Consider the following 14,582-nt stretch of genomic DNA (forward strand, 5'->3'; position numbering starts at 1 on the left):
AACACTGTGTCCACAATGGTAATAGAGAGAACCCACTTTTTACACCATGACTCATGGGTATAACACCTCTTTAAAAATGAAAGCTGACCTAGAATCAACCCGCTGTCCATATATACACAGTAATTTTGGCATTGAAGAATGGAGCTAATTCAGTATGAGCATGCTTTCTCTGAGGGACTTAGTACATGAGGTAGACAGATTATTATGCCATATACATGCCAAACGCCTATGAAACATAACACAGTGATGTTAAAGCCACCTCAAGAGTTAGGACACACAGAGAAGGTCTTAAAATGCATATTACACAGTTAAGCATGTTTAATATATCACCAATTGATACGTTTTTTTGGTTCTTTAAAAAGCTTCATATTTTAAGTGTGCAATAGAAATCAATTTCCAAACTCCAAAAATATCCATTTGAATGACCAGAAGATTTGAGGCATTCCTGAATAATTCTAAATCAATGCCATTAAGGGAACTTGTCCAAGTATTTCAAGATATTACAATCTCTCTGTTTTTTCATACAACAGGGCTATAGAAAATTAAATTTAATGAGATTTGCAATCATATTGCTCAAAGTTTAAAGCATAGTCATTTATCACAATTGCTCAGCCATTACAGGAAACATCCGTCACTCACTACACCAATAAATAAGTCATCACTGCATGCAACAAAATGCAAAGTTGAACAAATGTATGGGGAAATTGTGTTCTAATACATCGGTGTCAATAAACACCAAATAAACAATAAATGATTAACATTACCAAACATCAATTGTTATCCAACACAAGCCAGTCATCCATCTTTAACTAAATCCACCAATATTACAACTGAATATATTTAATTCATTGAGAAAATTAAATACCTTCACCACAATATCGTAAATATATTTTCACTTATGAAAAATTTAATGTAAAAATGAAAATAAAAAGGATAAGGAGATTATTATTATTATACTATGCACAGAGAGCATGGCCCCTCCGGCCTTTCTAATCCTCTTACATGCTTAGCAACACATGAATAAGCATGACTGAATATGTCTTCTTAAGTGTAAATTTCAAGTTTACAGAGAAAAGGAACTAATGCGCTTCTTGACTTTATAAAGTCATATTGGAATGAAGAGTTGTGTTGATCAGGGCAATTCTTGACATGTATTGTGACGTACAGTAGAACAATTACAGAACATTTGGGTCATTAAGGTTTTGAGACCAGAATAAGTAAATGGTATTATGTATTACATCAGTGTATCAAGCAGTAAAAATTATGGTGTGTTATATACATCATGGATGAATATTTTTACATTACCTATATGCACGTTATACCACAGTGAGATGGTATTGCCAGATCCAACTATCTTAACACTGCAGTCAAATCTAGCTTTATTTTCTATATACTGTACATAAATAAAGTGTAACAAAATATCACACAGAAGCAATACTCTGTTCCCACCTAAGTACCACAAGTACTAAAATACTTTCCAACAAAACAGCACACAAAAATGACACTACTCTGATCCCAGCTAAGTACTAAAACACTAATGCGCTTCCCAAGCACCACCTAGACTTCAACTGAACTGAAAACACTTGCAACCACGGCAAAGGAAAAATTAAAGATCAAGACCCCTTTAGCATATATTCTAAAGAGAGCAGATCCAGGACTAATCAAAATCAGCTACTGACAGCAAAGCAGCATCAGAAAAGCATATTCAGAGACCAGCGACCAAGAAAGTAAGGACCAGAGGCCAGAAGTATACAAGAGGAAAGGGGAAAACCTTGCAGCCCCAAAGTAAGGAAAAGAGTTAGAGAGAGTGACAGGAAAGCAGGTGCAGAAGCTCTAGAGCAGTGATTAGAGCAGTGACCTTCCGACAGAATTTTGTTTCAACCCTAATCAAAACACACAAGTTCCTGATAATCAGGCTACCTGATAGGCTGGGTCAAATCTTTTGGATTAAGGTTGAGTTAAATTCTGTTGGGCAGCAGTAGGAATGGTGATCATTGCTCTAGAGGAACTACAGTGGGCGAGAAACAAAGAGAAAGATCAGCATTTACCGGGTTCCCTGCAGCCATGGCAGACAGCAACCGCTGTCTCCATTTGTCCTTGCCTGGATCGCTGCTCTCCTCCACATTTTTCTGAGGCTGGAAGAGACAGAGCCCACGGATCACACACTAACAGGTAACAATACTAAAAACACTAGCGGTTAGGAGCCACAGCCAGACACCAGCACTGCTCATGGATGGAGAAGCTGAGCTCTCACCTCCTCTTCACTGCTTGCTCACCTTTCTCTACCTACCTACCTACTTACATTTCACTGCCTCTCTACCTCTCTCTCCCGCTTTCCCTCATCCCACTCCTTCTGCCATGGCAGAACCTGGAGCAGCCCACCAACCTTTCATGTTATGGTGCCAAATGACTGCAGCCAGAGCAGAGAATCATGGGGGTTTTGCTGACAGCTTGCAGTGTTTGGCACCAGCCCTCTACCCCTAACTCCTCATTCTGATTGCTTCAGAGGAAAAGAAAACATACACTGCAAGTGCCGTACGCCTCGGTGACAGGTCTGCACAGAGCAAAAGCAAAACATCTGTTTACGGTCAGTTACGATTCAAAGCAACAACTAGCAATATTTGGCAGCGCTCTTCGGTAAGGATGTGTTAAGGTGATTTTATGGTTTTAGGTCCTGAAGGGGGAAAACAACTAAAAGGAAACTTACAGTTTGTAGAGAAAAGCAAATAAAACAGTGATTATTTCAGTAAAGATTTCAGCATCGTATAAGAAAACTGCTCACCTCACGTTTGCTCTTCTTTTTGTTTCTCCTCTTCTTCTGTGTCTTCTGAAGGAGTAATGTTTCATATTTAGGCCTGGGATGCTCCTGCAGATAAATTATGTGTGAGTGTGTATGTGTTTCACTGGCTTCATTTGGAAGACTTTCAAACCATTCAAACAGGTCAAAATCCACAGCAAACCTAGGGCACACACCAAGCTTGGAGAACTTGGGGGAGGAGGATTTACAAAAGAAAATAAAAAACTCAAACCTTTGCTCGTTCCTGATATAGGGAAGATGGAAAGGGGAGTATTCAAATGAAATTATCAAATTCAAATCAAATTGAAAACCAAATGATGAATGAAAACAGTAAGCACTATGACTATTATTTTGTTAAATGTTTACTGTGAGTGTAAGACACACACCTCTTCTTCCTCCATTCCTGTCATATTCCAGCTGTAGTTCAAACTGTTTTGCCTGCGTTTCCAGTGCTCCAGAAACATTACCGCTTTATGACGGGACCAAGAGAAAGATACGAGAAGGGAGAAAAGGAGGAAAGATGAGATGAGATGACTAACCAAACATTATGTAACTGAAAAAAATGAGAGCATCACTTGTTAATAACGTCAGTCGTTTACATATTCTATTATAATCGTCATGTCTCTCTTAGCTCAAACACACTTCTATAAACTAGATTTGTAGTAATATCCGGGATGAGGTATCATCCCATTCACCTTGGTTCAAAACTAAAGAAAATGTTTACCATCAGTCTGCAAAGCACGAGTGAACGTCAGTGATATCAGCTGCTGATATTCACTGGTACACAGAGATACAGGTGCATGATTGTATACCCAGACACACGCACACATGTCTCGCTACCTCCCCGACCCAACTCCAGGGTAAGTGCCTGCATATAAAATAACGTGTATGCCACATGCAGCAGTAAAAGACAAAGGGCTTTTACAAAAGCTGCACGAGAAAGGCCGATGATGGAGCCTTGAGCCCACGCAGCCACTGATAGACACAGGTAACACTATACCCAGACTGTTAATCTCCCACACATACTGTACACACAAGTTTTTTTATCTCCATCTCCATAGAGACACACCAACAGATCTGCTTACTACCATAACCTGTCACCTGAGTCTTACACTCATCAAAGCAAGGGAATGCTGTGGCAGTGTACAAAAATGGACCCGTGTTATGTTTGGTCTTATTTAGAAGATTTGAGAAGGAAGGATGGAAGAAGAACATAAAAGATAAGGTGGGGGAGAAGATGATGATGCCTACCCCAGAGGGACATGAAGATAGCAAAGAAGACAGTGGCTGGGTTGTCAAAGAGGTGGCTGGCACGGGCAGTGCCGCAGGCTGTGCTCAGGTGCCAATAATCGCAGACACGATCGCAAAGCGGGCACATAGTAAAGTTCTGTGTCTCATCACACATCTCCAGACTGAAACAAAAAGTAGACAAAAGGTAGATCAATCTGACAGCACATAGTGGAGTCCTACATTCAGTCAACCTCAACCGTGACATGACTGAGTGAATCATATGCAGTCAATTCAAAACAACTAATCACAACTTGTCACATGTCTCATTAATATCAATGGGTCAACAGATTCTCATCTTCATAATAAATAAAACTGCTTAATAGACTCACGTTGTATTCAGAATTGTGTTGACGTTTTCTGTTCACAATATTCCTCAGAAATGTGTAATCACTAAAAATCATATCTGATATACTAAAGCTCTTCTGCTTCATTAGAAGACCAATAGATTTGCTTTATGCCCCTGTATATATACACCGACACCTGTGTGGTACACTACGAGTAGCCCAAACAACATTTGTATTGTACAGAATTGTCCTACAATTGCACTCTCAATACACTTCTGTCCTCCTCAGGCTGGCCTGCCAGGCCCTTTCATCCTCACACCCACACACTTCGAGCCTGATGCCTTGTGGCCAAACACTGTCTCGTACCTAGGAACATTGGTGTCGATGGTGAAACAGCCGTACAGGAACACGATGATGCCTACCAAAGATGCCAAGGCCAAAAGCTGAGTGTAAACCCCAAGCCAGGCAAAGTACAGGCCTATCTTCTCCCCAAAGTATTTTCTGAGGGCAAAAGTAAAAGTAAGAAAAGCAAAAGCTTCCAGAAACCATAGTCATGTAAATAAACACCAAAAAGCAGTCATAATATCTGGTGAGGAACAATATGTAAAATTATAAATTTTTTTTAAAAAAATGAATGTACCTGATAAGATCAACAGGCTGATATTTATAAAATGCTCCATATCTTGCCCATTCATCATGTAACAGCTGAAACAATTAGAAGAGTTCAGGATTCATGACTACACATGACATTGTGATCGATTAGTTTATACAATTAAATTGCTACTCACCTGTCTCTCATTCTTCTGTTCTGCTTGCCTAGAGTCCTTAAAGTCTCCCTGCAGGCATACAATTAGAAAAGCATCACATTAACAACACTGAATGTACTAAAGGCGGAATACCTTTACGTATTACTAAAGGCAGAACACACTTCATTTACTAATCAGTAATTGGGTCGCATAAGCACGAAGACTTTTAGAAATGTGTAGAATCAACTTACATCATGCAGAGGGAAGGCAGAGTCATACACCCCTTTAGCTATTAATGTAGTGATGCCTGTAGGCAAGGAGAAAAATCACCATATATTACTACACACTACCTCAGGGATAACCATCTGACTGTCATGACAGGACTGCCTGACATGCTTTATGTGAATGCAGCACACTAGCTTTTCAAAATGGAAGGAGGCTGACATATAGAACACAAGCTTTAATCAAAGTAATTAATCAGTCCTCAAAGGAACAACATGCACACTCTCACTATTAGCCCTCAATTAAGAAGATGGCTTCCTAGCAACAAGCTAGAGGGACCACCACTCCCCCCCATGGACCCTGCTTCACTTCTGAGCCCAATCCTAAGATTGCATGTCCCAGTTTAGACAGCAGATGAGACAGAGGAGAAGTGAGAGAGTAAGAGAGTAGGCTAGATATGAGACCCTAAATCCAGCCCCTTCTGTTAGCTAGCCTCAATTCCCCTGTAGCTTGTGGCGATGTCCGTCTGCCGAGCAGAGCGATCCAGGAGAGCATATGGATTCCTCTCCAGCACCTGCTCCACCAGCACTGAGCTCACTGAACCTCTGATGTCAGGCCTGGATTTTCTCAGGATTCCTCAAACACTATGCCACAATTGGTTATCGTTTACCGTATTACTAACCCATGGTTTGGCAGGTCCGTGTGCAGGCTGTGCGTCTAAGGATTTCATACACCTGGGAGGAAGGGAAAGAGTGAGTGTGAGAGAGCAAGCAAGAGAAAGGGAGAGACAAACAAGCCAAAGTGTTCCTGAAAAGGCCACAGGGGAATTGTCTCCTAGTAATATGTCCACAGGGAACGCAGTCACCTCAGACTTCTGGTAAATAACCACATTATTCCAAGAGCTCCACATAACAATCAGGAGAACTAACTACAGCCATGCCATTAAAATAAGACAAGACAACCTTTCCAGCTACAGGAAACCAGAACTCACAATTCGACTCCTTGTGGCATTGTCGAAGAAGGTGTCCTTGCAACTGATGTTGTACCTGAAACAAGACAAGTATAATAAGGCTGAGCAAGACCGGTGTAGCCAATGGAATGAGTCAGGGTTTATGTTTTTGAGTTGCTCAGGTGCCTTTGGCACACAGAGAAATCTCAGTAAATACCAGTCTACCCACCAACCCATCCCCCCCAATTATCCCCAGAGGTTTCTCACAGATGGAGCTTGTCCCGGGAGAAGCTGTGAGAGAGGAACTTTGTGCGGCTCTGCTGCTGCAGCTGAGGGATGTGGGGTTGAAATGGCTGGTTCAGCTTCCTCCACACTGTGTTCATAGTTGCTGACAGACCCTTCTCTTCTTTCAGCTCATAGCTCTGGGAGAGATGTGCAATAAAACATCATGGTACAAGGAAAAAGGAAGCTACAATCAAACCCAAGGCCTGAGAATAAAAACAACGTAAATACAGAGGAGGGTGTCCAAAAATAATTATGTGGGTATAACATTTTACCTACTGAAACACGTCCTTGTCAAAAACTTGTCCCTTCTCAAAACCACATCCACACATAGGTACTTATCTAAAGTTTCTTGGTAGTTTACAAGACTCCAGTACAGACTCCCGTGTGGTCTGAAAATCCACACTCTAGTACAGTATGAAGGAAAGCTCTGTGAAGGTAGGCAGCTCCAGAAAAAAATGAACAGAAATGACACACCTTTTTGGTGGGCACCTTGATCTTGAGAAACTCTGCCTCTCTGCTTAGCACCTGCCAAGGGGCATGTAGCCGGACAAATCCCTGCCCATAGACCTTGTGCTGAGGGAGAAACATAGAGAGCGCTTCAGTCAAAAAAGAGAGCTTCAGGAAAGTTGTATTTTCCAACAGTCCCAAGTCAAATATCTACTAGAAACAGTCTAAACCTTAAGACTGTTCAAAACATGAGAATTTGTTGTAATAATGACTGGAGTGGGTTTTAAACCATCATATGCTGAAATGAAATTCACCACTGACCTATTAATTGCTTTGAACATTATTTTATTTCTTTATTTCTACCTTCCATTTAATTTCGAAACCCCATCTCTTTCTTGACATAGAAGCGACACAGGACAACGACAACCTATTCTCTTCAGCAACTCTGCTAATGCATCCTTTTGTACCACTGGTCATGCTCCATTGTCAAACACCCTTCTCTCTGAGATCTTGAGCAATTGTGTCCTCTGGTAAACCTTATGCTAGCTGGCATAACCTGGGTCCCAGCTGGTGAGCTCGTCTCTGCGATGCTGGGCAGTGCTTTCGTTGGGTGCGCTCCAGGTTCTCCCTGGGGGATTAATTATGTGTTAAAAAATATTTTGCATGTAGATCACAGTTACGAATGGAAGTAACAGGTCACTTTATCCAACATAACCCTACTGAGACCCAGTGAATAGTTATGTAAACTTCTGTTAGGTAAAACAGTGTGTGTGTGTGTGTGTGTGTGTGTGTGTGTGTGTGTGTGTGTGTGTGTGTGTTGGTGGTGTAACATGCAGTTTTGGTTATTCAACCAAAGTTATTCAAGAAAAGTAATCCATGACACTTTAAAATTGTTGATTACTGCATGTAAAAAGGAATCAGATTACTAATTATTTTACTTTCAAGTTACATTCAAAACGTATCAAACCTACAAAAATACACTACAAAGTGTATTTGAAACTCATAGTTCTTTGTGTAATTGTAACACGTCAATGTATGACATGATCAGAAAAGTTGGATTTATAATAAAACTTGCCCTGGGTGTTGTCACTGTTTGTAGGACTACCAGACAGATAAAATACAAAACTTTTCTAACTAGGCTAATTTGATGTCACTAACCAAGGGGAGGCACAATTAAGCGATCATTGTATGGGTTTAGCTGCTACAGTGCCATGTGAAGTACATTATCTTTCCTTATGTTCTACTAATATCATGTTCACGTAAACTGGAACTCATATAGACATTTACACACCTCGTTTTCCTGCTTAGAATGAGTGGATGTTACTGTTTCAGTTTCAACCCCTTTACTAGTTTAAAATTATTATTATTTTTTTTTTATCAGTGTATATCCATTTTTCCTCACAGTGACTGTGTGAGCTAGTGTTTGGCAGAATTGAGAGACTGTCAGCCAATAAGATACGAGTGTTTCCACATATTTTCCTGTAAACCCTGTCTGATTGGTCTCGCCTCCGTTCACTGAATATTATAATATTACAACACCACCATCTTCTTTTACTGACGTTCAGTTACGTAGTGACAAACTGCTCCAAGTGGAGAATTATTCGGGACTATAGCCCCCAATGCCCAGGCCCACATGATTTATTTTAAAAATGCATTTCACATAATATTGTTTTCCTAACAATAAATTTGAAATGGAAATAACGTAATTTTGTTGACATGAGTAACTGTAATAAATTATATCAATTTAAAATGTAATGCGTTACATTACTGTATTATCAGAAAAAGTCATTAGACTACAGTGACTTTGTAACGCGTGATACTCTGGTAACAGGACCCCAAAGTGCCCTCCTCTCCACACAGAGATGATGGTAACTTGATACTCAGCTATGGCATGGCATGGCATGAGCAACGAATAAGCGGTTGTTCAGAGAGGAAGAAGAACAGGTGACCCTAGCACTCCCATTTTTTTCATGTCCCCTCAACACACACACACCACACAAAAGTGAGATAAAAATAACATGTGGATCTGAGAAGGTTAATTAGGATAACATATTCCAATTAGTACTTCATCTCAGCAGGGTAAGGCAATTAGGTCGATTTTAGCCTGGGCTGAGGGGGAGCCTTCGTTACAGAAACCGGCTGTGGCTGACATTTAAGGGGCTTCCAAAGACTCAAAAGTGGAAGTGTCTCCACATGATAGGGTGAATCCTGTCTTTGACATTTGCAATAATTAAGCAGAAATAAAGGGCAGTCAGTGAAAGAATATGAACAAGGAAAAAGAAGGAAAAAAAAACCCCAACATGTGTCTCTGACTGATGATGAAATCGTATTCTAATGATAATGATGGTCATAAAATAGACATATTAAGAAAAAGAACATTTTTTTAAATCAACAATGATAAAATTGATGAGGTCATAGCTCTTGACACTCAGGTGAAAGGAGAAGTTTGGTGTTCAGATTGCAGTCATTACATGAGGTGAATAATTTACAGGCTGCAACCTCAAGTATTTAGTAGTATTTACATAATATATCAAATGTATCACCATCCTTTAAATATAGCTACACCAAAAGGTCTTAGGTTACAAACATGGGGGAAAACAAAGAAGGTAATATTTATATAATACTTAATACACAACATATTCACAAATATAATTTAGCATTATTGTAGCATTGTTAACGGTTTTTATATATATAAAAAATGTGCATGGTGTTGTATCCACATCACTCTTACTTATTAGCCAACACACTGATACTTATTAACCAACAAGCAGTTTCCTTTTGTGAACGAGTGAGAAATCCAGGTACCAGAATGAACAGAATAACTGGGTCCAGTTATTACTGGAAATCTGGAAATCAGATGGGACAAATTTATTCTATTTTCATTACTATTCTATTTTAGTATTTCTCTGTGGTTGTCACTATGGTTACGGACGTTATAGGTTAGCTCAAAATGAGTGCTTGGTCTGACCATCTCCCAAATGGTGCCCTAAACCCTGCAGTCCTCCTCCAAGTTCGCACTTTAGGTGAAATGAAAATCTCTCTTTCAAAAGTCTGTCAGGGTGCATGAATAATAATTTTTTTAAAAACACAGTTTCATACAGTATACAGTTCCACTAGTACTGCAACAGTTTCAGTGACCCTCATTAGTAAATATAGCCATCAATAGTAAACAATGACTCTATTAATATTTATGAGCATGGAGCTGAAGCCAGCTAAGCAAGATATAGCTAACAAACCAGATACAACATTAGTACTTCCTTTTTAATCCAGATTAAGCTTGCAGTTTTCACTATTTCCCACCTGACTGTGTTTTACATTTCACACGTGTACTCAGATTAAGATGCTTATTTAGTCTTGTCAATCATGAACAGCCACTAGGAAAAGGCGGCTGCACATTCTGCCACAGTAAAGAGGTGGCCAAGTGTCTTCCACGATGAGAATAAAAATATACTTGCCTCTAAAATTAAATGTAGTTGCAATCATTTGATTTTTAAAATATGATATTCACCTAATTCAACCAACATCAATCAAAACAGCATATATGTTGAGCATCCGGAAATCTCTACTCTGCAAACATTAAGGGACATACCCGTACTCAATGGTCTATCCCCAAACCAGTGCCTAGTCTTCATAGGGTTTGTGATGTAATATGTATATAAATGTGCCTGCAGTAGCTACACCTCCTCAAACTGTGTGAAACTGAGGACAGCTGATTTATTGTAACACGATATACAAGATCCTTAAAACTGAGGATTTGACTATTTGTTTCCATAATCCAAAAAAGTAATAGCAATGGTAAACTCATGAGAACAGTCAGCATGAGTAGTAAGTTTCAACTGATGCTTCAAATCCTGTTCCAATCTGGAATAACATTAAGGCACTTCACAACACAAGAGATTTCTTCAACACTGCTGTAACAGTGCCACTATAACGGTTGTTCTAAAGAGTATAGACCTTACAATTCTGCATCCTCATTGCCATTGCTATAACAAACAATTTTACATGGCATTAGGTAAAAATTAAATGTAGACAGCTTTATACTCCATAACTGGACCATACAGCTTGGACAGTTCTCATTGGAACACACCAATGGGCAGCAAAGCAGTGGATTTACCCTTCAGAAAAAACACTGCATTTCTGTTTTAATAATGATTATTGCTTATCAATCATCCATCCTGTATTAAGCAAAGTGAAATGTTAAAAAGTCTCTGCTTAATGCTTCTGAGACTTTAATTACCAGTTAGTAGTGAGAGATGTGCAGTGCACTCTTTATTGACGTGCTACGCTTTTAAAATCTTTTTTGTTTAAGGATACTGACAAGGTGACCTATATCCAACAGTGATCCAAAAGGATTAAGCATGAAATAAGTGTCCAGCTGTTAAACATCGTTATATTGATGGTCATGCTTTTGTTCTCAATGTCTTCCATTTCAGAGTTATGAAATAGTCTTACACTTACATACTGAAGTGTGATGTGGGATGTTAAAAAAATTCATCTAATCTGGTGTTTGTCTTGGAATACTGGGCAGCACAATTAAACATATTTTAATCATAATTAATATTTTTGCCGGCCACAATTATTTATGAGCTTAGCTAAAGCATTTGTTGTTTGCACCTTATGGTAAGTTATTAACTCCTTTATACCTTTTAAGTCTATTTAACTATAGTTAATGTTTGAACAATTAATGCTCAATTCCTGTCACCAAGGTCTTATTTCGATGCAAAGATTTACACGGTTAATGCAGTAATGCAGGCTCATAATATTCTTTAAGTGCTCCCCCAATCTAATATCTAAATTGTAAGTGTAAATTCAGAAATATACAAAAAATATAAAAAGGTAGCATGTCAGTTGCCATCCAATATAAGGGGCATATTAAAATATTACATAATTACTGCGGTTATCTTAGACAGTCTTCAGATTTCTTCAAACCCACCATCATTTCAGCTTATTTCATGTTTTAAAACAGCCATCATTTATCCAGGAATTCAATACAATATAAACTAATTACTAGAACTGTAAACATTCATCCATCCCTATAACAATCGTATATGTACATCTCTCACACCAGGCTCCTGTTTAGCAAATAAAACTGCTTTTGATCAGGTGTAGGATGAGTTTTAAATATGCTTTTTGTAATATGTTCAAGCTATACTGTATTAAATAAACGCCCAGAATAAGCATGCAAATGACTGACAATAATAATTCAACAAGGATGATTAATAATAAATCATCTATAATAACAGGGGTTTACAATGTGAAACAAAGCTGCTCTTTTGGCCTCTGAAACCGTTATGCTGCCAAATAAACAGGTTTTTTTGGAAAACCTGGCAGAAGTCCCAGTGCAATCAGAAGAGACAGCCAAAAGGAGTAGCCCAAACCAAACACCCACACACACACAGAAATTCCACTCTGGTGTATTTTGTGAAGCAGTGGTTCTAGAAGAGCTGACATGAAATGAAATCTCTCAACAGTACAGACCAAACCATGCTGATGAACAAAACAGCCTTGACAAATATGCAATATATTCACACTAAAGTATCAAGGTTCTTCTTTAGTGTAATTCTCTGGCTGGAGCCTAGAGACAGAAGAAAAAAAAAAAAAAAAAACATGCCTCCCTACGGCATCATGAAAACCATTCCATCTGAAAGGATTCAAAGCTACCGATGCTGAATAAAATCATTCCATCTAAACCATTTTAATATTCAATGTCAACCCTTTACTCAAAAACCCACGCCAGCTATTGCTTTCAGGGGTGCGTTTTGTTCTATTCTCAGGTTGTGAAATCAACTAGAGCAAAGTAACATTTGGCCAAACTCAGTTTGTCACCATAACAGAAAGAGTCAACAGAAACTGTCCTATTACTCAGGAGAGTTCAAGTGTGATGCAGCGAATTAACCTTCACCCACCTCGTTATCACGCTCGATGTGCAGTCCTGCATCTCTCAGGTGGGTCTCGAACTCATCTCGGATCCTGAGTTTGTCACACTCGGCCGGATCAGTCTGTCCCATGTCCACCACGACCTCAGCGTCGTCCTCCTTCACCGCTTCAGCCTCTTTGCTCCCTGGCTGGGGAAAGCTCCCGTTCGAGATGACCGAGAGCCGGTGCTGTCCTGGAGAGTCCTGACCCACTGATGTTATCCGGTACACCAGCACATAGTCCACCTTCCTCTTCCCATCAGCAAAGTACAGCCCTTTGCCCGGCTCGTGCCCCATGCCGTCCAAGAAGTTGTTGACCACCTGAAGCGGGTGGCAAAAGTGTAAATGCTGGTCCTCACTGTTTTGAGTGCATATCAAATTCACATCAGAGGGAAGCTATGAGGGTGGGGGGCTCGTGCGGTGATGATAGGCATGGATGTAGGTCAGTCTATTGCTATTTCTAATTTAGCTGCTCTCAATAGACTCAAATATAGCCTGATAGAGGAGGAGAGCAGCACTGGTTGGGAACACCTTTCATTCAAGGTTGGATGCGTTAAAAGTCACCAACCTTATCACAGATAATTCAATACTATCCTTAATACAGTCAAACTGAGCCAACATGTTGAGTTAGTTAGGAAAGAAACAGTACTTACGGGGAGCTTGTCAGTGTGTAGCATGCTCTTTGAGCTCTTAACGGAGACCAGAGAGAAAGAAACACACAGCGAACTGAATCGCTCCTTCTTCCGCGCGACTAAACGCCTACTTTATTCAGAACGTGTCCACACCCTAATCACCTCGAAGAGACACGCCACTCGCCATCCTCGCTCGGAGTCAAATGAAAGCCTTGATTCTACACAAGAGAAACCCTCCCGCATGTAGAGTTTTGGCACTGCTCGCCACTGACGAGGCTGACTAGGATGCGCGAGGCGCGGCGAGGTGAGGCTCTCGCGCAACTACAGCATCTCCATAGAAACTTGTGATTCGTCACTCTCTTAATTCCAGAGACACCTGTGCATCCTCAAGCGCAGCGTTGCCAGATTAAGACGTTTCCCAAAATACTGAGCTGTTTAAATCAAACACGCCTGGAATATCGCATTGGGATGACAAATATAATTGGGCAAAGTTAGTTTGAGCTGGTTTATATGGAATAGAACAGGTTTATAAACCGACACTGGCTGAAAAGGGTCCATGGAAATGGAGCAAATGGATGTAAATGACAGCTCATCATACTCAGTTAGACAGCGATGGCTCAATGGTTAAGGCTCTGGGTTATTGATCAGACGGTTAGGGGTTCAAGCCCCAGCACTGCCAAGATGTTACTGTTGGGCCCTTGAGCAAGGCCCTGACCACAGTCTGCTCTGTATCATGTCTGAACACAACTTCACAATCAGTTGGGATATGTGAACAAAGAATGTCACAGTAATTTATATGCCATACATAAAGGCTGTGTTTATTATTGAGCACTTATAGGTTATTTATATTAGTCTATTTGACTTGAATTGGTTGGGTTTCATCTAAACCACAAGAACAAAAAAGTAGTACTTTATCAATAATATAAAATAATGACTGTTTTTAAGAACAGGTGTCAAAAATAATTTCAATAAGAAGCAAGTGAATGTAGCTCACCGAGTGTGAACTCTCCTCCAT

At 39.8% G+C, this 14,582-nt stretch overlaps 1 protein-coding gene across 1 annotated transcript in view; it reads right to left on the reverse strand.

Annotated features, from left to right (window-relative positions):
- The window catches only part of ano2b (anoctamin 2b), a 35,670-nt gene extending 22,237 nt beyond the window's left edge, over window positions 1–13,433 (reverse strand). Inside the window, exons 1-13 of the mRNA XM_053649791.1 lie at window positions 12,927–13,433; window positions 7,048–7,146; window positions 6,556–6,710; window positions 6,331–6,385; window positions 6,022–6,073; window positions 5,369–5,424; window positions 5,160–5,207; window positions 5,012–5,076; window positions 4,738–4,872; window positions 4,049–4,209; window positions 3,184–3,266; window positions 2,783–2,866; window positions 2,049–2,135 (exon numbers count right to left, since the gene is read on the reverse strand). Coding sequence (XP_053505766.1) covers window positions 2,049–2,135; window positions 2,783–2,866; window positions 3,184–3,266; window positions 4,049–4,209; window positions 4,738–4,872; window positions 5,012–5,076; window positions 5,160–5,207; window positions 5,369–5,424; window positions 6,022–6,073; window positions 6,331–6,385; window positions 6,556–6,710; window positions 7,048–7,146; window positions 12,927–13,232 — 1,386 coding nt within the window. The 5' untranslated portion in view covers window positions 13,233–13,433. The remainder of the gene's footprint in view (window positions 1–2,048; window positions 2,136–2,782; window positions 2,867–3,183; window positions 3,267–4,048; window positions 4,210–4,737; window positions 4,873–5,011; window positions 5,077–5,159; window positions 5,208–5,368; window positions 5,425–6,021; window positions 6,074–6,330; window positions 6,386–6,555; window positions 6,711–7,047; window positions 7,147–12,926) is intronic.
- Window positions 13,434–14,582: the final 1,149 nt, after the last annotated feature.

The sequence above is a fragment of the Ictalurus furcatus genome, chromosome 19 (assembly GCF_023375685.1).
Source record: "Ictalurus furcatus strain D&B chromosome 19, Billie_1.0, whole genome shotgun sequence".
Classification (NCBI taxonomy): Eukaryota; Metazoa; Chordata; class Actinopteri; order Siluriformes; family Ictaluridae; genus Ictalurus; species Ictalurus furcatus.